Here is a 25,025-nt window from a genome sequence, read left to right as displayed (position 1 = left end):
TAATTGTTCAAGTCTTGCCTTTTTTAAACATGCTCATTTTTTTTTTTTTACTTCCAAAAACCACTCCATCCCACCCCAACCCCACTCCACACACACATACACACACAAACCCTCATTTGGTCCACCAAACAGCTCTATACGTTTCATTGTTTCAGTTCCCACCAAATAGCTCCGTACCTTTCATTGTGTGGATGTGCGACGTGTATACTTAAGTTATCAATTTCTTCTTTTGTACTTCTAGTACTCCTTTTTTTTTTTTTTTATAAATTCGGATTAAAGGAAAAATGGTAAAATCATAATTCTGGAAAATCAAGGTTGTTTAATGTGGGATAATTAGAATATAGCTGAAAGGAAAAAAAGGGAGGATAATGCAAGATAAGGTTCACATAGAGAATGCATGCCACTCATCTTGGATGTATGTACATGTTTTGAATCCAAACATTATGAAATGTTTTGAAAATATTGTTGTTAGTTTCCTTTGCAATTGGCCATTTATATTTTAATTTCACTTAAATCTGCTACTTTAAGTTTAAATACTAATATTTATGAACTTATTGTATGTTTTAGAACTAACGTCATCTGATTTTGCTACTTGATATTTCCTTGACTTATATGTAAACTACTAATACGAGAATGTAATTTTGCATGTATTTACATACATGACATATATATGTATGTATGCATGTAAGTTTAAGTATTGGTTATCCATTAACACCAATGATAAAAGAACTAAAGACATATTTTCAAAAAGTTAAACACAAATAATCGTTTCAATATAGAATGGGGTTTGGCCAAAGGTGGATTAGATGGATAAAATGGTGTATCTCCACAACAAGCTTTTTTGTTCTCATTAATGGAACTTCGTTTGGTTTTTTTCAGAGTTTTAGGTTTTGAGGCAGGGTGATCCCCTATCCCCTTATTTGTTCATCTTGGCTATGGAAGCTTTTAGTTAGATGTTGGCTAGAGCTAAGAGTGGAGGCTTCATTTTGGGTTTTAAGGTGGGAATAAGGGGTGGGGAGAGGATGGAAGTGTTTTATCTCTTGTTTGTCGACGATGCTATGATTCTCTACAACACCAATCATGATCAGTTGAGATATTTGAGTTGGGTGTAATGTGGTTTGTGGTGATTTTTGATCTAAAAATTAATTTGGATAAAAATGAGGTTTTTTTCTATTGGAGAAGTAGCTAATGTGGAGGAATTAGATTTGGTGTTAGGTTGTAGAATAGGGAAGTTGCCCACTTCCTATTTGGGTCCCCCTTTGGGAGCCTCTTATAAATCTTCCAAGGTGTGGGATGTAGTGGGGGAGAGATTTAGGAAAGAATTATCGATGTGGAAGAGATAATACATTTCTAAGGGTATGAGACTTATCCTGATCAAAAGCACTTTGTCAAGCCTTCCAATTTATTTCATTCCTTATTTGTCATCCCAAAAAATGTCTGTTCAAGACTTGAAAAGATCCAAAGAAACTCTTGTGTGGGAGGTGGTGCATTACAGAAAAGACCATATTTAGTTAATTGGACCATAGTTTGCTTGGGAAAAAAGGATGGGGGTCTCGGAATTCACCATCCTCTTTGCCTTAAACAAGACATTGCTTGGCAAGTAGAATTCGAAATTTGCTATAGAACGAGAACTCTTATTGAAACAAATCATAATAAGGAAGTTCGAAGAGGAGGAAGCGGTGGGGTTGCGTTTGAGAGGGGTGAGAGATGGATATGGAGTGGGGGTATGGAAAGCCATAAAAGACGAATGGGAGGGTATAAAAAGTAAGTCTTATTTTTCAATTAGGAATAGGAAAAAGTTTAAATTTTGGAAAGACTTGTGGTGCGAGGATCTAACCTTGGAAGAAGCCTTCCCAAACATATTCTCTTTTGCTTCTAACAAAAATGGATGGGTGTTAGCTACATGGGAGTAGTTTTGGGAAGGGGGTTTGGAAAAATGACTAGTTTAATGATTGAGAGCTTGATGAAGTGGAGATTTTATTTCAAAAATTACAATTGCTGTCAATTAAAAGGGAAGTGGAGGACTATCTGAGTTCAAATGAATTCAAGAGTGATACATTTTCACCGCCCAAGGTAGCCCAATTGGTCAGGGCAAACACTAAGAAGTGTGGTCCCAGTAAGTGGAACATGATCCTGGATTCGAATCCTGCCACTGATGATACCCTGAATTTATCCGGTGTTGGTTGTTGCGGGGCAGTCAACACCCCGAGGTTTGGGTCTCCATGGAGAGTCTCAAGGACTTGGCCATGGAAGGTTCCTCGGTTATCAATCAAAAAAAAAAAAAAAAAGTGACGAATTTTCAATTAGATCCCTTTATTCTTCCTTTTCTAGGGATATAGAGAGCCTTTCCTGAGTAGTATAGTGTGGATCACTTGGGCACTGGTGAAGGTCGATGTCTCTGCCTGGGAACCATCTTGCAAAGATGAAAAGGAAATGATATACCACTTGCTTCTGCATTGTTCCAAAGCAAGAATGTTGTGACAACCAATTTATTCTCAATTTGAAATGGTTTGGGTGATGCATCCTTCAATTAGAAGAAACCTATTAGGCTGATATGACTATTTCATGGGGAAGAAACGAAAGAAAGCATGAAGGGTTGCTCCCTTGTGCTTGTTGTGGATTCTTTAGAATGAAATGAACGAGAGGGCTTTTAATGAAGTTGAGCAGTCTGACCAAGCAATTAAATCCGCTTTTATATATACTTTTATGAATTGGACTAAGGTGTATATAGAGGACCATACAACGTCTATGATAGATTTTGTAGATTGGTTTAGCTTAAAGGAAGGTGAGAGGTTTATTATTTTTATCTTTCTTGCCTATACTGAATGTTTTTTGTATACTTCGTGTGTATTGTGCAATGCCTCGTCTTAGATGCTTTTAATATATGCTCTCTTTTTCCTATAAAAAGAATATAATAATGTCTTCCTAATCCCTATTTAGTATAATAGATTATTTAGGACGTAGTGATGTTTTTAGGCTTTATTTTTGTTTTCTTGTTTTTTAAATCAAGTGATATTAGAATGAAACATATAATGAATGAACAAAAGAATACAGAATCTTACATATTGAAGTCAAAAATAAAATTTACTTATAGGTAGTATTCTAAATACCTGATAACTTCTGTTGCCAATGGTAACTACTGTCTACTAGTTATTACAGGGTCTACTGCGTGTAATTTTAGAGAGTGAATCCTTGGGTGGACAAATGTAGGATTGTTTTTCAAGTTATAGATGAAGCTAATATATGCAGGCTGTAGTGGCATCATGTATCTGTAGGTGTGTGTTATGTTTATGTTTTTTTTTTTTCTGTTTGCTTCTTGGTTTTTGGTGTGGGTAGGAGGGATTTGTTTATAGGTGTATGCTATGGCACTCAAACACTCAAGAATGTGGTTTTTATTCTTTTTATTTTGTTTTACTGATAAAAAAAAAAAATTCTTTTTATTTTGTTTTGTTTTTTTTTTTTAAATTTTTATTAATGCATTTGGGAACTTGTGAATGCATGTTGACTCTCAAATACTTGCATATTACTCCTTTGACTTACTGTTGATGCTTCTAGGTAATCTCATTCAATTTCTTGCATTGGTTTGCTGACACAATTGTCATCATAAAGGCATGCCTAGATATAGTACTTTGAATTTTTTTATTTTACAGATTTATAAATTATACAATATTTTTATATTTTGAATTTTTAATATGATTCATATTAAGATATGCCTGTGTTTCTGTGCCATCATTTTATTGTGGTTTATGCACATGGGAAGCACTGGACATGTGGTATACCATTTTATTGCATGTTGATACATGTATATATTAGGGCATGTCTGTCTCTGTATGAGCGTGTGAAAGATGAGGTTAGGGGATTGGTAGAGGGGATATGGTTGGTTTTTGCAGTTTTGTGTATTTGTGATGTGTGGGCAATGACACCTGTGCATCATGCCACTTTGTTAGGGATTGTGTATATTGAATCTAAGGTGCTGTGTGTTGTGGTTAAAAGTTTGATCTGAAAACACAGTCATAAACAGGAACCTTTTTTATAAGAAACAAAGATAAAATTTTATTGATAAAAGAAAGAGAGAAGGATGAGGGGTCCTTCTCTCAAAATACAAAACCTGATCAAAGTGAGAGTATACTCCTCTACTATGAATTACAAACCGAAAGCCAAATTAGTTGAAAATATTAAGTGGAACTCCCTTAAAAGCGTTGAAACAAGAGGCCCAAAGGGAGGAGTAGAAATGAAGTACATCGCACAATGTCTCTTCATTCTCCATCAATCCTAAAAAATCCTAGCGTTTCTCTCTTGCCATACAATCCATAGAATATTGAGGCAAGCGATTTGCCAAAAAGTTCTACCTCTCAATGAATTTCCCAATCCTTTAAAAGAGATAAACACCATATATTTGATACTCCTCATCAACACCCAAGCCAAATTGGCTAAATTGAAGAGCTTATGCCAAAGCCCAAAGTTAATGGGCAATGTAGACAAAGATGGCCGATCAATTCTCCACTTTCTTTGCATAAAATGCACCAATGTGGACTAAGGGATTTGTATGGTCTACTCACTTGTAGCAAGTGATTGGTATTCACCATCTTTTTTTTTTGATAGGCAAATGCAGAAATATATTAGAAAAGGGCACCTTGAGGAAAACCCAAAAGCATACAGGGAGTATACAAAAGACACCTTAAGGCACAAACAAAAGAAGAGAAGATACAAAACCATCCCTCATCTAGCGCCTAGCCAATAAAAAAAACTAAGTAAAGGAAGAGGACCTTCATTTACAATTGACTTTGTCCACAACCACAGATTACAAACAAAAGAATTTTTCAACCTATGAACCGAAAAATCCTCATTATCGAAGGCAATCCTATTTTTTTCCATCCAAACCGCCCAAAAAAGGCACAACGGGGCTGCCTTCCACACCTTTCTCCGCTTCTTGCCCAACATAAAGCCCCTCCATTCAATAAGGGTATCTCTAACTGAAAATGGGAGGACCCAAAACACTCCAAAAAGGGCGAACAATAACTCCCATAAAACTCTTGCCCTGGAGTAATGTATAAGAATATGATAAATAGACTCCTCTTCCTCACAGCACAGGAAACATCTATTAGCAAGAGCCCACCCCCTCTTTTTAAGCTGATCCATAGTAAGCACCTTACCCCAAGAAGCCTCCCAAGTGAAAAAGCTCACTTTGGAAGGCACACTAGGGCTCCAGATCAAACCATGAGGGAAAAGACCAGCTCTTCTTGAAGATAGATCATTATAGAGGGATTTAACTGAAAAAATCCCATTCGAAGTCACTTTCCACAACATTCTATCTTCCACAAGAGGAATAAGCCTTACACTCCGGATTGTCAAAAGAAGCCTCTCCACCTCCTCCACCTCCCAATCATTGAAGGGCCTAGAGAATCTAGGACTCCAAACCCCTTCTTCTCCCGAAGAATCCCAAAACTCCTCTACCCAAGCCTCCTTAGAGGAGGCAAAAGCATACAAGGAGGGAAAAGAATTGCATAAGGCGTAGTTCCCACACTATTTATCTTTCCAAAATTTTACCCTTCTACCATTCCCCACTGAAAAAACGACTTTATTTTGCATAAGGGCACCTTCCTTCCTTATTTCCTTCCAAAATCCTACTCCATAACTCTCCCTAACTTCTCTAGAAACCCATCCCCCTTCTTCCTCCCCGAACTTCCTACTAATGACATGCCTCCAAAAGTTCTCCCTTTCATTCGCAAAACGCCAATTCCACTTGCAAAGAAGGGCCCTATTAAGGGTAGATAGACGTCTAACTCCCAAGCCCCCCTTCCTTTTGTCCAAACAAACGGTATCCTAATTAACTAGGTGAGGCTTCCTCTCCAAAGCACCCCCTCCCCACAAGAAATCCCTTTGAATTTTTTCCAACCTTAGACTAACCGCTCTTGGCATTCAAAGTAAAGACATCAAGTATATGGTATTCAACATCTTGTGCACCACCAACCAAACAAAGGCCTTGGCCTTTGAAGGGGCTTTTGATTTCCAAACAAAATTGGTTGGAAATAAAGGGATTGGATATGAGGATTTGGACAAGACATAAAGAAAGACTTTACTGAGAAAAAGCCGGAGGAGGATAAAGACCAAGCCCTTGAATTTGTGATGGTGGGAGTCAAGCATACCGAGGTGAGTGATGACATAAGTCTTTCAAGAGAATCGATTTTAGGATTAGTGAGGTTGTGACAAAAGTTAAAATTCCAAGGCAAGTAGGAAGTACTAGGGATGACTGAAATGGTGAGATTTTTAACTGAGATAACTTTTTCATAATCGGGAACTTTGATTTTCTATGGTGATACATGACATTCTCCACAGTAAATGGTTGTACATTGTAACCTATACCCATATGTTGGCCCAAGATGTACATAGTTGTAGGCCCTATGTCCGTTTGTGACTTTATTGATTGGTTGGGTCATCACTAAGGGAGGGAGTAGTTTTTTGTTTTCCTTTCCTTTTTTGGCCATCTCTTAGCGGCCATTGTATATGTCCTGTGTACTTTGGTGCGCTTTCTTTTTGGTGCTTTTAATGCATTTCTTGTTTACCTATAAAAAAAAATATTTATTCATTGCAGTTTAATTGGCAATGGTATATTCGTTTTTTTAGATTTTTTTGGTTTGTTCTTTCTACATGGCAAAGGAACACACGCTCAAAAGGTACTTCATACATGGTGTGGAACACGTGTGATTATAGATAGGATTGTTATTGATGAGGGTGAATCTCCAAGATATATATCAAGAAAGGGAATTAGTATTAGTTGCAATTAAAGTATGATTAGTATTACTTGGAATTAAATTAGGATTAATATTTGTTGGAGTCTAATTAGGATTAACTAGTTAAGTTATAATATAATTAGAATTTGAATCATGATAGGTTATTAGAGTCCTAGTAGACTTTGGATGTTATATTAGAATTAGAATCATAATAGGTTATTAGAGTCCTAGTAGACTTTGGATTTCTTAGAAAAGCCTATAAATAGGTTAATCAATGTAAGTCAAAGGGATGATTGATATTAGTAATATTATGTTTTTTTTCATTGCAAGGTTGCAACCTTTAATGGTGAGACTCCATTGATTTTCTTCTAGGTGAGACTTCTTTAGTAGGCCTTAGTGAGACTCTAAGGTTTTCGATTTTTTCTTCGTTGTTTTTTCTTTCTCTCCATTTCTTATGTTATATTTTTCTCTACCATAAAATTTATTCCTTGTTCCTCTTCTTACATCCTAAAAATAAAACCCTAACCCATGAGTATGGCAGATTCGTAAGGAGTCTAAATTCAACTTTCCTGGTACTTATCCCTAAAAAGGCGGGTGCGGAGGATCTTAGGGATTTTAGACCGAGAAGTTTGGTAGGGGGGTTGTATAAATTGTTGGCAAAAGTGCTAGCTAATAGGCTTAAGAAGGTCGTGGGAAAGGTGGTGTCTTCAGCTCAAAATGCTTTCATTGAAGGAAGACAGATTCTTGATGCTGCCTTAATTGCCAATGAGGCAATAGACTCGATGCTGAAAAAAAATGAGAGTGGGGTGTTGTGCAAGCTGGATATAGAGAAGACTTACGATCACCTAAATTGGAATTTCTTGTTGTTGGTTTTGCAAATAATGGGTTTCGGTGAGAAGTGGACTGGTTGGATATCTTGGTGCATTTCCATAGCAACTTTTTCTGTTTTAATCAATGGTACTCCAGCGGGTTTCTTCAACAGCTCAAGGTGTTTGCGTCAGGGGGATCCGCTTTCTCCCTATCTTTTTGTGATTGGGATGGAGGCCTTTAGTAGGCTTATCCTTAGGGCTGTGAGAGGGGGGTTTCTTTCAGGTTGCAAGATAAAAAGAAGAAGAGGAGACGGGACTTTGGTATCTCATTTGCTGTTCGCCGACAATACTTTAGTTTTTTGTGATACTTTCCAAGACTAGATGACTTATTTAAGTTGGTTGTTGATGTGGTTTGAAGCCACATCAGGTTTGAGAATCAATTTGGATAAGAGTGAAATCTTGCCGGTTGGGAGAGTAGAGAATCTGGAGGAGTTGGCTCTTGAGGTTGGTTGTAAAGTGGGAAGGTTGCCAACTTCTTACTTGGGGATCCCTTTGGGGGCGAATCACAAGTCCATGGCTGTTTGGGATGGGGTGGAAGAGAGGTTCCGGAAAAGGCTTGCCATGTGGAAAAGGCAATTTATTTCCAAAGGCTTGAGAATGACTCTAATTCGTAGCACCTTGTCAAGTATGCCCATATACTTGATGTCTTTACTACGAATTCCTAGAGTGGTTAGTTTAAGACTGGTAAAAATTCAAAGGGATTTTTTGTGGGGAGGATGAGCTTTGGAGAGGAAGCCTCATCTAGTAAAATGGGATACCGTGTATTTGGATAAAAGGAAGGGTGGTTTGGGAGTTAGACATTTGTCTACTCTCAATAGGGCCCTTTTATGTAAGTGGAACTGGCGCTTTGCGAATGAAAGGGATACTCTTTGGAGGTGCGTCATTAGTAGGAAGTTCGGGGAGGAAGAAGGGGGTTGGTATACTAAAGATGTCAGGGAGGGCTTTGGAGTAGGCTTTTGGAAGGACATAAGGAAGGAAGACGCTCTTTTGCAAAACAAAATGGGCTTTTCTGTGGAGAATGGTAGAAGGGTGAAATTTTGGAAAGATAATTGGTGTGGGAATTTCACTCTCTGTACTTCCTTTCCCTCTATGTATGCCTTTGCAACATATAAAGAGGCTTGAATAGAGGAGTTGTGGGATCATTCGGGAGGAGAAGGGGTTTGGAGTCCTAGCTTCTCTAGGCCCTTTAATGACTGGGAGGTGGAGGAGGTAGAGAGATTACTTTTGACAATTCGGGGTAGGAGGCTTAATCCTCTTATGGAAAATAGAATGCTGTGGAAAGAGACAAATGATGGGATTTTTTCAGTTAAATCTCTTTATAGTATTTTAGTTTCAAGAAGAGTTGTTCAGTTCCCTACCAACATTATTTGGAATCCTTGTGTGCCTACTAAAGTGTGTTTCTTTGCTTGGGAAGCTTCTTGGGGTAAGGTGCTAACTTTGGATCAACTCAAAAAGAGGGGTCGGTGTTTAGCTAACAGATGCTTTCTTTGCTGTGAGGAAGAAGAGTCTATTGATCATATTCTTATTCAGTGCTCCAGGGCAAGAGTGTTATGGGAGTTATTGTTTGCTCTTTTTGGTGTTACTTGGGTCCTGCCTTATTCGGTTAGAGATATCCTTAGTGGTTGGTGTGGCTTTAACTTGGGCAAGAAGCGCAGAAAGGTGTGGAAGGCAACCCCTTTGTGTATTTTTTGGGCGGTTTGGAAGAAAAGAAATAGGATTGCTTTTGATAATGAGGAGCTTTCGATGCATAGGTTGAAAAATTCTTTTGTTTGTAATCTTTGGTTGTGGACTAAGGCGGTTGTAAATGATGGTCCTCTCTCTTTACTCAGTTTTTTTTATTGGCTAGGTGCTAGTTGAGGGTTGGTATTGTATTTTCGCTTCTTTTTGTGCCCTTGGGCGCCTCTTGTATACTCCCTGTATGCTTTTGGGCCTGCCTCAAGGGGTCCTTATCTAATATATGTTTTTTGTGTGTTTGCCAATCAAAAAAGAAAAAAGAAAAAACCTTAACCCACCTACCCTTGAGTGTAGGCAACCATCCTAGGGTTGTTCTACATCAGTTATACATAGGATGAGAGCTTGAGAAAGAGAAAAGTAAGGTTGTATGCTTTCGAGTGTTCTTCTTTAGGCACTCTTAATACAATTGCTTTTACTTATATAAAAAAAAGTAAGGTTGTTTATGGAAGAAGTAACACCAGATTTTATTGTTGTGGCCAATTCTTATGTAATAAATTTTTATTATCTTTTTCTTTCTTTCTTTCTTTCTTCTTTCTCTTTTGTTTTTTCTTTTTCTTTTTCTTCCCCTGTTTTTACCATTAGAGTGACTATAACTGCGAGAAAGAATTTACTTGTGAAAAAGAGGCAGGACCTTGAGGTGAGAGATTTTTCTGTTCCTTTTTTCGCAATAATTTATATATGCCTATCTCTATAGCCATCTATGCTCATATGCACATGTAGTTGGTAGTTTCCAAATTATTTTGTTTTATTTTAATGTAGGTATGTATGGTGCTTAATTTTTTTTGTCTTGCTCTACTGTAATTCGTGTATATGTTTGTTAAGGTTGTTGGATCAATTGATCAAATGGAAGTTGATGACCCGGCGAATACTGAGAATTCTGGATCTGGCAATGATTCCAAGAACACTGGTAGACCTTTTGATTCAGAAAAAACCAAGGGAAAACGCAAATTGTATGTGGGCTCTCAAGCCCTTGGGCATCGCCGGGATCATATGGAGGTCAGTTGTGTAATTCTAATCTGTTACTATTGGAAGATTCATGAGAGACATTTCCATGGTTGCTAATTTTGAGGTCTTCATTGTTCATTATACTTTTCCATCAGGTATTATCACCCATTAAGGATGGAGTAGTTGTTGATTGGGATATTGTTGACAGCATATGGGACCATGCTTTCAGGTAACTAGTGGTTACCTGATTTTTGTTTTACTGTTGTTTAGAATTGCCTTTCTTTTTAATTCTTCTGTTATCTTTTGAGATCATTGTTGCTTTATATAAATTATTGCATGCACAGCTTGTACCTTCCCCTAAATTTTATTCTCCTTGCTATAGCATCTAGCTGGAGCTTTTCTTGAATCAAGAAATTTTTGTAAAGCTTATCTATTTTGACCTACTCAACTTCTTGTATTTGCCTTTGTCCATCATTTGTTCTAATTCAAGTACAGCTAGATGGTTTCCTCCTTGCTTTTCTTTTTCCCCCCCTTTGTTTTAAAACAAACATTCCGACGGCACTACAAATGCCAGTGTTATCCATGGTCTCCTGATTATCGTATAGAATCTGCTCTATACGTTCTGGGAGGCCAACCCTCTGAATTCTCTTGTGGAAGCCGCTTTTCTTGATCTCCTTGGCTATTTTGTTGCCTCCATGTGTGGTTTATCATCTTGCAAGAGACAGCGTGTTTTGCTCTTTCTTTCTCTTGTTTCTCTTTTTTCTTGGAAGGTTTCCTCATCCTTGTTTGTACGTTTTGCTATATTTATGGTATTGCCTCTGTTTTTTTATTTTTTTATTTATATAAAAAGGAGATCATTAGTTGGCTATCATCTGAGAATGGTCAGGTGGAGCCTATATAGACTAGGGCCTAAGTATGCTTCTGAAAGTTGTAAATCAAGTATTAGGACCATTTTCTTGGTTCTGATATTTTCATATGAATACATGTTCCATTTTAGCATTTTAGTATTATCTCTACATCTACCTGTGCATTTGTTGTCACTTTAAAATTTCTTATATATTTTCATCCCATTGAACAGTTCATTTGTGCTTGTGAACTTTCTTGCATATCTTTTTGAGCCTCTTGTACCATGACATTCAAGGGCATCCCTCTCAATGTTGTTTAGCTGGACTAGCATTTAGTGTGTAGGCCATAAGGGTTTGAATAATGAGGAAAGGAGATTTGTTCTGATTCTATCTGATTGAGATGTTGTTATTCCTCATGGATATAAAGATGTATAAAACCTCATTGAGAGGTTTTGTACTGATTTTTCTCTTATGGTTCTACATGGATGTATAGGTCTTATAACCATACTGGAGTATGTCAATCTTCTTTTTTTTTGTTTAGCTTTTGTAAATCTAGGGAGGATTCCTCATTCTTCTCATGTATTCGCTTTATCCATTTCTAATACATAGGGTGTACATAGATGAAGGCTGTATGCCTTGAATTGATTTTGTAGATTAGTTGGTATTCTGTTGCGAGAGAGTGAGTAATTTTTGTTTTCCCTCTTTTTTGTTTTGCCTTTTGATGCATGTTGTATACATTCTGTGTTTTCTTGTACTTAGTTCTTTTGGTGTTTTTGATATATTCTCTTGCTTGCCTATGAAAAAAAGTTTCTAATACATTTGTTGTTTCTAAAAAAAAAAAAAATTCTTCTATATCTTGTGATTCCATGTTAAATGCTTGGTAATCTACAGTTTTTTTTTTTTCATATTAATTTATTAAGGCTTTTTTTGTTTATCCAGTTTCTGCCATAGCCATTGAGTTCTTTGTCATTATTTTTCAATTGAGTATTTTTCTTCTTAAGTTTCATTGTCTTATGCTATTACTGGCTTCTATCAATTTTAGGGAATGCTTATTGGTTGATCCTAAAGAGCATCCAATGCTACTCGCGGAACCATCATCTAACACTCAGCAACAAAGAGAAAGGTGATCTGGGACCTTGTACACTTTTTAGTTAATGATATAGATGCTGATAGTCATTCTTTTTCCTGCACTTAACAGAATTGATGAGAGTCTGTCAAAGGACTTTATTTTAATGATTCTCATGATGATCATGACAAAGTTTAGAAGACTGATTCAATGGGTTTGATATTGTCTTTATTTATTTCTAGTAGCTATTTCCTTTGTTGGTCATTTGATGACAAGGTGTGAGTGGCTATAGGGCCCGACTAATTATTGAAGTGGATAAATAAATATTTTCAATTTATGATCATATCTGACATTCATACCTGGGGCATCTGCCTTACCTTTATGCCTTCCATAGCTGTCAATTATGAGACCCTTCATTGGTTTTCTAGTTTTTATCTCAAGTAGGAAGACATTGTTGAGTTATGCATGATGAAATTCAAGAGATTTAAGTACAGATATTTGTAAGGTATCATGGCTCTGAGATGTGGACCTAATGAGCTCCATTGTTCACTTAAAAAGTTTACACTAACATATAAGGAATTAATAATACAAATAAAATTATGATTATGCCTGATTTGATTAAAGATAGGTGTCTTTAGTATTATTTATGCAATTTTTGTGTTTAAAATGAGACATTTAATTTTGTTTTATTTGTTTAGGTAAATATTTGATTCAACAATTCCTATAATATGTTTTTGCAATGGAAAAATGTTGAGTAGACCAACAAATGTTAGCTATATTCGGGATAGAGCTGTTGTTGAGCCTAGGAATATGCCTATCAGGACTACATTTGAATAACTATTGGAAATGATGTACTCCATTATTAGCAACAATAGACAACGTTTTCAGTTAGTTCTCAATTGTAGGTATCCTATAAAAAAGAAAGTAGGTTCCAACCTATGCCTATCATCAAGAGGTGGATTTTCTTTTGTGGCCTTTCTACGCTATATGCAGGAGTCTTTTGAGGGCGATTTGGGTATTCTTAGGCTTTCTTATTGCCTGGTGTTTTTGTTCTTCCTTTTTTCTGCTCTTGTTTTGTTAGGATTCCACATCCTTCTTTTGTACCTCCTACTTTTCTTTTCACTCTTCTTTTTATCCTGTAACAAATAAATTAAGACTATCTCAACTCAACCAAGCTTTATTCCAATTACTTGGGGTGATTGTTAATAAGTATATATTGAAAGTTTGTATTTTAGTTTGTAGCATATTGTTTTATGTTTGGTGATGGAATTTTACTTGTTGCATGTCTCAGGACAGCCCAGCTCATGTTTGAAAAGTATGAAGTTCCTGCATTATTTTTGGCCAAGAATGCTGTATGCTCCTAGTCCATCCTGTTCTGTGCTCCAAGTTGCAGTAAATTTTGTTTTCATTATGGGTTGAAGATCTATCATTATTTTTGTGTCTAAAGATTCATTATTTCATTACCTGCCCTTCGTATCTCCTTTTCTTGAGAACATTATGGTCTCTGAGATGGTTGACAGGTATACTTTTGGATGTCAGGTTCTCACATCTTTTGCATCAGGACGTGCTACGTCATTAGTTGTGGACAGGTAGGACTTTATGATGGTGATTGGCTTTCTTCTTTGGCATCTACTGTTGTTAACTAAATGCAACTTCTTTTTTCCTTATTATTAATCACCCCAAAATAGTTACTTAATTCATCATCTTTGCATTGGATTTCTGTCATTGTTTTTCTCATATTTTCTACATATTTAGCTTACATGTTAGTGTCAAAGTTTAAACATTTCTCTGATTTAATCATGGGGTTTCTCACTGGACCCTGCCTAGTCACTGATGATACCACAAAAACAGGTTATTATTCCATGCTGGTTTTGCTGGCTTTACCAATGGGCCTTGGCAGGGTTTAATGGGACACCCTCCTACATTTTTGCAGAAAGCGTTCAGTCACATAACTCAAATCTGTCCTATGCGCTTGACAGCATGAGACCTTTACCATTGCATCAGACATTGACCTCGACATTGATGATATGTGGATTGTCCACAATTTGTTGCTCTTTCTGCATGGCTAGTTGGAAATTTGTTTAGTGATGGGTTTCGACCCTCTACATCCCAATTCTTTCAAGAAACAATAAATTCTAGTCTTTGTTACCAAATCAGCTAATTGATAGCCTTACTAGTGGTTTTGCCATTTTCAATAATTGTTTTGGGGATGCCAGCTGTGGGCTTTGAGAAGGAAATCTGCTCACTCTTTAGAAAAATGGAATCAAGAAAAGGATGTGGGGTGAGCGTGTCAGGGGGAAAGAAGAAACCTTTGTCTTCATCCTGTTTGGAGAGGGAAATCTAAAAGCTAAAGTGTTTGATTAACTACAATAGCTCTCCGTTCACTGTTAGGGGAAAGGGAAGGGGTGTCAGGGATTGAGAGAAAGGGTTGCAGTCGGGCTTAGGAGGTAGCTGTATCAGAAGGGGTATTTGTGGTGGGGTTGCGTGGGTGGTTTTTTCTGTTGTTTATGACTTCCTGTTTGGGTCGTTCATTCTTCCTTTAGGGTTGTTTGTGGTTAGGGTGGTTGGTATCTTGCCTTTTTACCTATCTAAAAGAAAGGTTCCTTTTCTTGCCTTAAAGATACTTTACCTGAACCGGTTCTAACCATTACTCAATTGTTCTTCACTCCAATCCTTTCAAATGGGGATTGAATCCTTTTAGATTTGGGAATATGTGGTTGTCTCATGCTGATTTTAAGGACAAGGTTAAAGATTGGTGGGGGGGTGCATGTGTTGAAGGTTGGGAAGTTAAAAAATTCATGCAAAGATTGCACTTCATCAAGGCAAAATTTAAAATTTGGAGCAAGGATATCTTTGTGGATATAGAAGAAGAGAGGTGCTATCTTATAAGATATTGCTGTGGTAGGTTGTCATGAAGGGAAAGGTGCTTTGACAGGTGAATTAGCAACACTAAAGTGTATTAAAAAGATTGAACAGGAGGAACTGTTGCTAAGAGAAGAGGTTCATTGGAAATAGAGTTAAGGTAAAGTGGGTTGAGGAAGGGGATTACAATTCCAAGTATTTCCATAAGGTGCTAAATGGTAGGAGGAAGAAGAAATTTATTAAGTCTATAGAGTATGGAAAAGAAAGGTTGGATCAAAAGACTATTACAAAGGATATTTTGAGCTTCTTTTTTTTTTTTTTTTGATCAGAAACAAAATATATGTATGGTAAAAAGCAATATATTAAAACAAGGCACTACAGAAGAAGTGCCCCAAAGTATACAACAAGTATATGGATATTTTGAGCTTCTTTAACAAAGCTAATGAGGATAGAAGGGATGGATTAGTCTCCAATATTTGAGGAGAGTATTAGATGGTTGGAGCGTCTTTTTTCAGTAGAAGAAATGCAAGGAGCAATTTTTCAGATGGATAGAGAAAAAGCTCTTTGCCTTGATGGTCTTACTTTACCTTTCTATCGAGACTATTGGGATTCCATCAAGGAAGATTAGATGAAGGTTTTTTAGGAATTCCACAACAATGGGGTCATTAATAAGAGTTCCATTGCTACTTCTATTTCTTTTTTGGGCTCTTGTTGGGTTTTGGTAGGAATAGCATGATCTTGGTCACTATTTAGTCCATTTGGAGGGTAGGAATCAAAGAGTATTTGTGGAAAATAAAAGCTTTCTTGATGATACTATTTAGTGTATTTAATGACTGGTTACCAAAGAGTATTTAAGGACAAAGAAAAAGCTATCTGAGATCAAAGATAAGATCTCAACTCAGTCTCCATAGGAAATTACTAGTTGTGAATTTAATGTTACTCTAAATTCATTGTATTAGTCAAATTCAGTAAAACTCTTATTAGGAGAAAAGAGAGGGTTTGGGGGTGGAGAGAATCTTAACGACAACACAAAGAAAAAGGGAGGGGAACTTGAATGAATTCTGAATTTACTTTCATAGTTTAAACATCTTTGTGTGTGTGCGTGTGATATCAAGATTTATTGCCAAGACTAACTCTGACAATGGTATTGTCCCCAATTACAACTCATTCAGTGGTGGAGGATCAACTACTGTTGCCCCTGTCCATGATGGTTATGTTCTTCAAAAGGTAACCCTCTCTATCCAAGTGGAACTTAACTTGCCAAAGTAATTTAATTTGGGTGAGAGCGATGTTAAATCTTTTTTGCTGTATGGTTGCCTCTTCTAGTTTCCAGATGCTAATCAGGAAGCAGAATTTTGTTTTTGTGGAAGAGGGAGATCTGTGGTTGGGTAGTATTGTTTTCTTGTTTTTTGTTTGGCTGGAAGGATCCTTCATCTTTACATTGTAATTCTTTATTCTTGAACATTAAGGCCTTGTTAGGCTACATTTTCAAAAACAGGAACTCAAATGTAAAAAAATAGTTTTTTTGGCTTATTCTCCATAAAGATACTGCACACTTCTGTGCAATGTAAAAGTTTCCAAAGTATTCTCCATTTTTTCAGTTTTGCCCAGAAAACTCTATGAGGGACAATTGAAAACACCTCAAAATTATTCTAAAAAACAACCTGTTTTCAGACCAAATTCTGGAAAAGTGGTATTAAGTCAAAAGTTTGTCAAACATTTCTAAGTTAGAGAACAATTACCAAAGAGGCCCGAAAGTTCTCTAATGTGGAAAAAAAAATGTGGGTGTAGTTTTTCCTTTACACCTACATCAATTTAAACTGATTTCCATTTTCAACAAATGGTACTCATTATATGGTTATTGGAACTTATTTATCTATCTCTATTACATCTTTTATAATCTCTGCATATGTGTATTGGACCTTACTCCTTTTCATGTTTTAAATTTTTTCCTGAACTCTTTTGGTTCCATTTAAGTTAGTCCTGTTCTGATAGATTTCTTATATTGGGGTACATTTTTTTTTATCAGATTATATTGGGGTAAATTGGGCACGTAGGATGTAATGTTAGAGCTCTTAGAAAGATTGACAACTTGTGACAGCCTTACCTTTTTCCCCCGTTGTGTTTTTGTGACAATAGGCTGTGGCCTCTTCTCCTATTGGAGGAGAATTTCTTACTGAATGCATGATGAAAAGCTTGGAAAGTAAAGGCATTTCGGTAAGTGACTACTGAAAAGAATTTAAATTATAAAAGGCAATTAATTGTTTATGGTGGCTTAGTATTTTTTAAAAGTATATTTTTTTTGGGGGGGGTTCTGCAGATAAAGCCCAGATATTCTTTTAAAAGAAAGGAAACACGGCCAGGAGACTTTCAGGTATCCTATTGTCTTATGTAGGTTGGCACCTGTCTTATTTTCTAATGTTTTAGTCCTATTTCCTCTGGTTTCTTTTTATAATTTTGATTTTGACATAATTCCTACTTGTATTATTGTCTTATGTGTGTTCCTGTATTTCATCTAGAATTGTGACTGACCATAAATTCTTGGGTCTGACATGCCAATAGCTGTTTATGGTAGTAAAATTATTTCCTCCTCAGTTTTGGAAATCCTACTGAACCAGTTTTGATAGTTTTCAGATTCATTTTTATTGTCTATTTACTCTTTTACAGGATTGTTCTATGCGTGTTTCTCTCCTTTGTTTTCAATTAATCTTGTGTTAAAGTGTTTACTTTGTTTCAGATCCTTTGTTTTAAATAAATTTTGTGTTGAAATGTTTACCTTGTAATTTCCCTCCTCCAAGCCTTTGATGGTTTTGAAGGTGCTTGGAGGATTTGAATATAGTTGTGTCTAACAGATTTGGAATGTTAGACACAGGAATGCATGCACACACTCGTGCATGTGCTGTCACTCTGCTAAATATTTGTCGTGTTTCTAAAGGTACTATTATTTGGAATAATAAGTCTACTGATCTAATCGTTTTCTTGAATAAAAATTTATGCTTTTGCCGATATTATTGAATCTTAGTAGTAGTTCAATCTAGTACTAGTCAGATTGAGAATTGAACCATTTCAATTCTCAATTTGAGTAAGACTAGATAACACTACTACTATTAAGATTTAATAGTAATCTCTTCTTTTTGTTTGGTTGGGTTCTAGATGATGGCTGGTGAGTTTTTTGTATCCCTTCTTCTTTTTGTTCTTGCCTTTAGGCGCCTCTTGTATACTCCCTGTATGCTTTGGGTTGCTCTTTAGGTGCCCTTTTCTCTTAATATATTTTTTGTGTGATTATCTATATAAAAAAAAAATAGTAATCTCATGGGTATCTAAGTTGCAGAGAGGTCCTTGGAAGTCTGATATGTGTCTTTGTCAAATCTTAGATCTAGCCAGCAGCTTAGGTTGATTCTTCTCTTGGTCCCATAGTTCAATTAACGGGATTGTTGATTGCTTAGCTAAACACGGAGCTCAACAAATGGTTTCTTTTGTAGGGGGATTTATACCCCCTTGAGTTGTACATTGTTGCGTATTTTGTACATCTTCTTGTTTCATACTTGTTTGGTATAGTCATCTTTCTGCTCTTGTTAGCTTTTCCTTAATAGTGTGTTTCTGATGAAAATAAAATTAAATTAATTGAAAACTGTATCAACTTATCTTCAATTGGTTTGGTCAGGTTTGGTTCTGCTCTTGACCATTAGTACTTTTGTCCTGGGTTGATTAAACTAGGTATAGATTTACCAGCTTATCATGAGACTGGACTCCCATTTATAACTGAGATGTGCCTTATAGTTGTTCCCGACATGCAATTGTAATTCAATGCTCTATGCATGTGTAGACCATATAAAAACTGTACAAAATCTTTAACAAAGAGATCAGAATATTGGGGTTTCTCTAATGGGAAAAATGGGGGGTTTCTTTCAGAGCAATGTGAGAGACAATTGTGGATGAGAGTTGGGATGCCAGCTGAGTATTGTTTGTCAAATAGCTGGTGCTGCTGCTATTAATATTTTTTCTTGTTCTTCCTTATGGAAACCGGTTTAGCAAAATATCCTTCCTTATTTTTTGTTATTTTATGGAACCCTCAAAATCCTTTCCCACTTCTACTCTGTAGCTGCCTGCATGATATCCCTTTGTCCAATGGTACAAATACCTATGCATTTGAGCTTGCTGACCTGAAAACCTACTAGACCTAGGTTGGCCAGTTAAGTTCTAAAGTTACAATAATCTCCGAGTCGAAAATTTGAGAGCTGACCTAGGTTAGATCCCTTCTGGGTTGAGGCACCTAACCAACCCAAGCTGAATTGCCCCCTAGCTTGACAGTCTATTTTCTTCTAAATATATTTTATGAATGTTTTAAATAATTGTTCTTTTTTGTGTACTTTGGTGCGCCCGTTTTAGGAATTGTTAATATACATTCTTATTTTCCTGTCAAAAAAAATAAAAAAATGTTCTCTTTCCTAGCCTTAAGCCAGGGTAGTTAATGGTGGAAGATACCTTTGAGGCACCACAGCCTCATATCTATTGAGGTGCTGGATATCTTGCTAGGCATTCAGCCAATGAGGACGTAATTTTTATTTTTTCCAAATGCACTTTTAATTGTGATATAAATGATATGCCAAGCATTCCAGTAAACCTATTTGATGATCTGAGGTTAGTTACATGATTCCAATTTCATAATCCCACTTTTCAAATTATTATTGCTCTTTAAGTCATTGACTAACATGTCTTTCCAACTACCTCAACTCACCCCTTTGTGTTCTTCACTTGTGTAATATTTCTGTTGCAATGATTGATCTTTGTTCTACAAGTCCAGATCATCTTAGTAGACTTTCTGTCTTGTTCTTAATCAATGGAAATTGTTCTACAATTAGGCTATTTCTTGACAGCATTCTGTAAAAGGATTAAGGCAGCAAGATCACTTATGATTTTTTATTTTTTTTTCATACAAAGCTCATTTAGACATTATTACTGTTTTTCTTTGCTAATTTGCCTGATTAATAAGGATTTTCCTGAAGTTCATGGTATGCTGCAATGCTGTATTGTCCTGCCTGAGTCCTAAGTATGAATTTGGAGCAACTTTCTAGCACCATCTTCAATCTTCTTTAAGGGGGTTTCATTTTCGTGGCATCACCTGGACTTCTAGGCTTTGGATCATGATGATGAGCCTCATAATTGTGTGTGTGTGTGTGTTTTTTTTTTCTGTTGGGCAATGAAAATATATTAAAAGTGTTAAGAAAAATGTGCAACCAAGTACACAAGTAGCATACAAAATGTGCCAAGAAGCAAAGCAAAAAAACATGACGGACTCCAAAAAAACACAGCCCCTTCATGAAGACCTCAACTAATCGATCAAATCTATCATGTTTATTTTTTTTGATAGACAAAGGCATGAATTAAGAAGCGCCAAAAAGAGGGAGCCCACCCTACATATACAGGTAGTATACACAAAAATTCCAATACAAGCACCAGCTAAGACAAAAAAAACCTAGAAAAGTGTAAGGCTAGCCACAATAAGAGTATCCAAGAAATTCAAGATAGAGGAGTTTTCCAAATCCAAAAACTGTTGAGACCACTCTAAAAGCAGTTAGATAGAGAGATCCTTCAAACTTTGATTTGACTATTCTTCATCTTCGAAAGTCCTTTGGTTGCGCTCTCTCCGGATACTCCAAAATAGACAAATCAGAACTAGACACCAAACTGCTTTTTTCTTCTTCCCTAGCCCCTTGAGTTTCCATTCTAGGAGAAGATTTCTCATTGAAGCTTGGAACACCTAGACCAAACCGAATATTGCTAACAACTAGTGTTTGAAAAATCGGTTTTTTTCGTTGAAATATCGGACATCTACGGTGGTCGAAACAAAATCGGCCATCGACAATCGGTGAGGATAAAAATCGAGAAAAAATCGGAAAACTCGCGAAATATTGTCGAAATATCGGCAAAAAAATCGAATGTGAGGCGACATACGTGTTGGGCAATGGCGGTGGCAAAAAATCGGTGATTTATTGACAATTTTTTGATGAACCGACGATTTTTTGAAAGTTTTTTTTTATTTTTTATTTTTATTTTAAATTTATCCATTTTAATTTATTTATTTTTAATTTATCTTTTATTTTAAATTTATATTACAAAGAGACTTTCTTTGGGGAGGGGGCAGCTTGGAGAGGAAGGTCCATTTAATTAATTGGGAGGTGGTGTGCACTCGAAGGGAGAAGGGTGGCCTTGGCATTCGGAAGATTGACTCCCTGAATAAAGCTTTGTTGGGTAAATGGGTTTGGAGATTTGCCGTTGAAAAGGATAATCTCTGGAGGTTAATGATTGGGGTGAAATATGGTCAGGAAGAGTTTGGGTGGAGAACTAAAGAAGCCCGTGGTAATTATGGAGTGGGGGTTTGGAAGGAGATTATGAAGGAAGCTAAGTGGTGTTGGGAGAATACAAAGTTTAAGGTAGGGAAAGGGACTAGAGTAAAATTCTGGTCTGACCAGTGGTGTGGGAATGAGAGGCTGTCCCACTCTTTTCCCCAGCTTTATGAGATGGCGGTCAACAGGAATGCAACGGTTAATGAGATGTGGGATCATAGCAGTGGTTCAGGAGGTTGGAATCTTAGATTTCATAGAAACTTTAATGATTGGGAGCTGGACTTGATTAGAGGATTGCTTATTATGCTCAGGGACTTCAAGTTATCTTCAGAGGAGGACGTGGTGCTTTGGAAAGGGGGGGCATGGGAAGTATGGGGTGAAGGATGCCTACAACGGGCTGGTTGTTATCAATGCTTGCGACTTTCCATATAGAGGCGTTTAGGTGGACAAGGTCCCAACCAAAGCGGCTTTTTTTGCTTGGGAAGCCGCGTGGGGGAAGATTCTCACCCTGGATAGGCTTCAAAAACGGGGCTGGCAGTTTCCTAACTGATGTTTTTTGTGTGGTTGTGAAGAGGAGAGTGTAAATCACATTCTTTTACATTGTATAGTGGTAAGGGCCTTATGGGAAATTATTTTTGCCTTTGTGGGGGTTCAGTGGGTGTTCCCAGAGTTGGTGAAGGAGGCGTTATTCAATTGGAGGGGCCCCTTTGTGGGGAAAAAGAGGAAAAAAATTTGGAATTATATCCCGTTGTGTATTTTTTGGACGGTATGGAAGGAAAAGAATAGGTTAGCTTTCAAGGGAGGGGTGTTAAATATACAGAAACTCAAAAATTCTTTTGTTTGTACCTTGTGGAGTTGGGCTAGGGTGTATATTGGAGAGGAGTCCTCTTCACTCTTAGGTTTTTTGGAGTGGCTAGCGGCCATTTAAGGGAGGGTAAGGGTGCTTGTTTTTTGTGCTCTCGTTTTGAGGCAGATTTGTATACGTCCTGTATGCTTGGTGGCCTTTGTCCTTTAATATATTCGTGATATTTATCAAAAAAAAAATATATCATTTTATTTTATATCATCTTTCTATTTTTAATTACTTTTTATATTTATCTCATTAATCCTATTTTAAAAATTACTATCACTTCACTCTTAATTTTTTTTATTTATCCTTTTAATTTTGTTTAATTTTAAATGTTTTTATTTTAAAATATTGAAAATATAATTTTATTCAAAATTTGTGACAATATAAAAATTTAATGGAGTCCTAATATTTTATAAATTAAAATTAATTTGATAAGATAAATTATTAATAATTTAATTATTTAAATAAATTACTGTTAATAGAAAAAATTGTCACCACATATTTGTAATAAAAATTTAGAAATTAAATCTCAAATAAAATATTTTATATAAATCAATTTAATTTTTTATTTAAAATGTAATAAAACATGTTTTAATAAAAGTATTTTCTAAATTTTAAAATAAATGAATATAAATATATTAAAAGAATTTAGGCTAATTTTTTATAAAAATTTGATAAATATTATATTTAATCATAGTTATATCAATTACACTTACAAAATAACTTTAACATTATATTTTATCTTATTTTATCATTTTTTAGAGTTTTTTCAAGCATTCTCATGAATTTTGAATAATTTTCATTTCATCGATATTTTAGTCAAAATATCCACCGATATTTCTCCGATATTTCCAATATATCTGTAAAATCCAAGTATCGATATATCTGTATTTATTGATATTTCAAACCTTACTAACAACAAGGTCCAAAACTCCCTTGTCTTATCACAATGAATCAAAATGTGATCAACTAATTTTTCACTATCTTTAAAAAAGCTACACTTGTTAAACATTGACCATCCCCTCTTCATTAACGTGTTTATAGTTCGGATCTTCCCCCACATAGCTTCCTAAGCAAAAAAAAAAAAAAAACGATTTCTAAAAGGAGCACAAGATATCCAAATCTCTTTGGCTTGGAATATTAAATTGTTCTCATTCCCAAATCTATTATGGTTAGGGGAACCCTATCTATATGATTGTGAATTTCGTCTTATATATTCACTTGAATGAGTGTTGAGGTGACATTAAGAATTTGTCACCTCAAAGTTGCTTGTATCATCTCCTCTTTGACTAGCTGAGTTTGCATCCACAATATCAGATAATTTTCATTTTTTCCTTTTCTTCTTAATTAGAAGCAATAAAGTTCATCTCTTCATGAATGAAAAGTGGTGAAAGGATGAGTTATGCTTCACAGATAAAACACAACCAATATACAGAAAAGGAAAACCTTAAATAGACTAACAAAACCCAAACACAATTTCAAGGAGGCAACAATTCTGTACAAAAACCTCTAGCACTAGACACCTGTCTATTTGGCCAAACAAGAGATCTATGAGTAAAATCGAGCCCACTTCTTTTCTCTTCTGGGATCCAAAAATTAACTTTTTATTGTGGAAGATGTAATAGGGTGTGATGGGGCCATAATGCTGTTTGACTGGGGAGCACCTCATTTGGCAACAAAAATTACTGTCCTTAGTACATGTTTCTTGCTAATGCAATGTGCAAAATCAGTGCATTATGAAATGCCTGAAGACAATTATTTCCTTGTTATGTTTGAGAGAAATACACAATCTGCCATTTATTTTGTGGTAGACCAGTTTCCTGTTTGTGAATTTTTAGTTGTCTAAAGCCAATGCTTGACAGTGGTGCATGCTGTTTTTGTGCTTTGTGTCATCGATGCAGTTGCCTACACTGTTGCAATTTGGTGTCTTATTTTGACATTTTCCTTTTCATTCTCCTGAATTTCAGACTGTTGATGTTGATTTTCCAAATACAACAGAAAGTTATAAGCTCTACTCCCAGGTTTGTCATTGATCTTAATATTCTTTAGTAATATTTTCATTCCTACTATCTTTACTGAATGTCATTGTATTGTGACAGAGGGTTATTGCTAGTGATATTAAGGAGTGCGTGTGCCGAGCCCCTGATACTCCATTTGATGGTTTGTGTCACTTTCCATTCATTGTTTTGATAATTTCCGTGGAATTTGTATGCTATGCTATTACATTGTTTGATACATAATACACACATGCACACACACACACACACACATATGTAATATATATGTGTGTGTGCGTGTGCTTATGTATGTATGTATGTATGTATCACAAACACACATATATACCTAAACTTTTGTGCACTCACATTCCACTTAACATGTTCTAAAGTCTTTTCTCACATGCTGCAACTTTAATATATCTCATTTTTAGGAAGCAATATGATTTATAATTAAACCTTGGTTTTTGGTGCAGTTAAATGTTGGTGCATATTAATTTTATTGGCTATTGGCATTGTGGTTCTCTTTTTGAACTTCCCATGCGCTTTGCACCCTACTCAAACAAAGTCCTCTGTTTTTGGATCTTCAGTTTTCTTTTCTAACAAGTTGTAAAGAATATAAATTTAAAGAAATGAGGCAAAATTTAGTATGCAGGGAGTATAAATTTCTAACTTCTCTAGGCCTCTCAATGACTAGGAGATTGAGACTCTAGGGTGCTTTTTGTCAAGGCTTCAAGATAAGGTGGTTGTTGTGGGAGGGGAGGACAAGGTGTATTGGGTGG

At 36.0% G+C, this 25,025-nt stretch overlaps 1 protein-coding gene across 1 annotated transcript in view; it reads left to right on the top strand.

The window, feature by feature from the left end:
* The window catches only part of LOC117904293 (actin-related protein 4), a 45,765-nt gene that overhangs the window by 476 nt on the left and 20,264 nt on the right, over positions 1 to 25,025 (top strand). The window contains exons 3-12 of the mRNA XM_034816819.1: positions 10,157 to 10,330; positions 10,435 to 10,508; positions 12,167 to 12,247; positions 13,482 to 13,542; positions 13,730 to 13,779; positions 16,225 to 16,279; positions 17,192 to 17,269; positions 17,373 to 17,426; positions 24,217 to 24,270; positions 24,349 to 24,409. Of these exons, the coding sequence (XP_034672710.1) occupies positions 10,157 to 10,330; positions 10,435 to 10,508; positions 12,167 to 12,247; positions 13,482 to 13,542; positions 13,730 to 13,779; positions 16,225 to 16,279; positions 17,192 to 17,269; positions 17,373 to 17,426; positions 24,217 to 24,270; positions 24,349 to 24,409 (742 nt within the window). The remainder of the gene's footprint in view (positions 1 to 10,156; positions 10,331 to 10,434; positions 10,509 to 12,166; positions 12,248 to 13,481; positions 13,543 to 13,729; positions 13,780 to 16,224; positions 16,280 to 17,191; positions 17,270 to 17,372; positions 17,427 to 24,216; positions 24,271 to 24,348; positions 24,410 to 25,025) is intronic.

Source organism: Vitis riparia, chromosome 17 (genome assembly GCF_004353265.1).
Source record: "Vitis riparia cultivar Riparia Gloire de Montpellier isolate 1030 chromosome 17, EGFV_Vit.rip_1.0, whole genome shotgun sequence".
NCBI classification, from domain to species: domain Eukaryota; kingdom Viridiplantae; phylum Streptophyta; class Magnoliopsida; order Vitales; family Vitaceae; genus Vitis; species Vitis riparia.
Note: the sequence above shows the minus strand (reverse complement) of the source record. Positions and strands in the feature narration are given on the sequence as shown.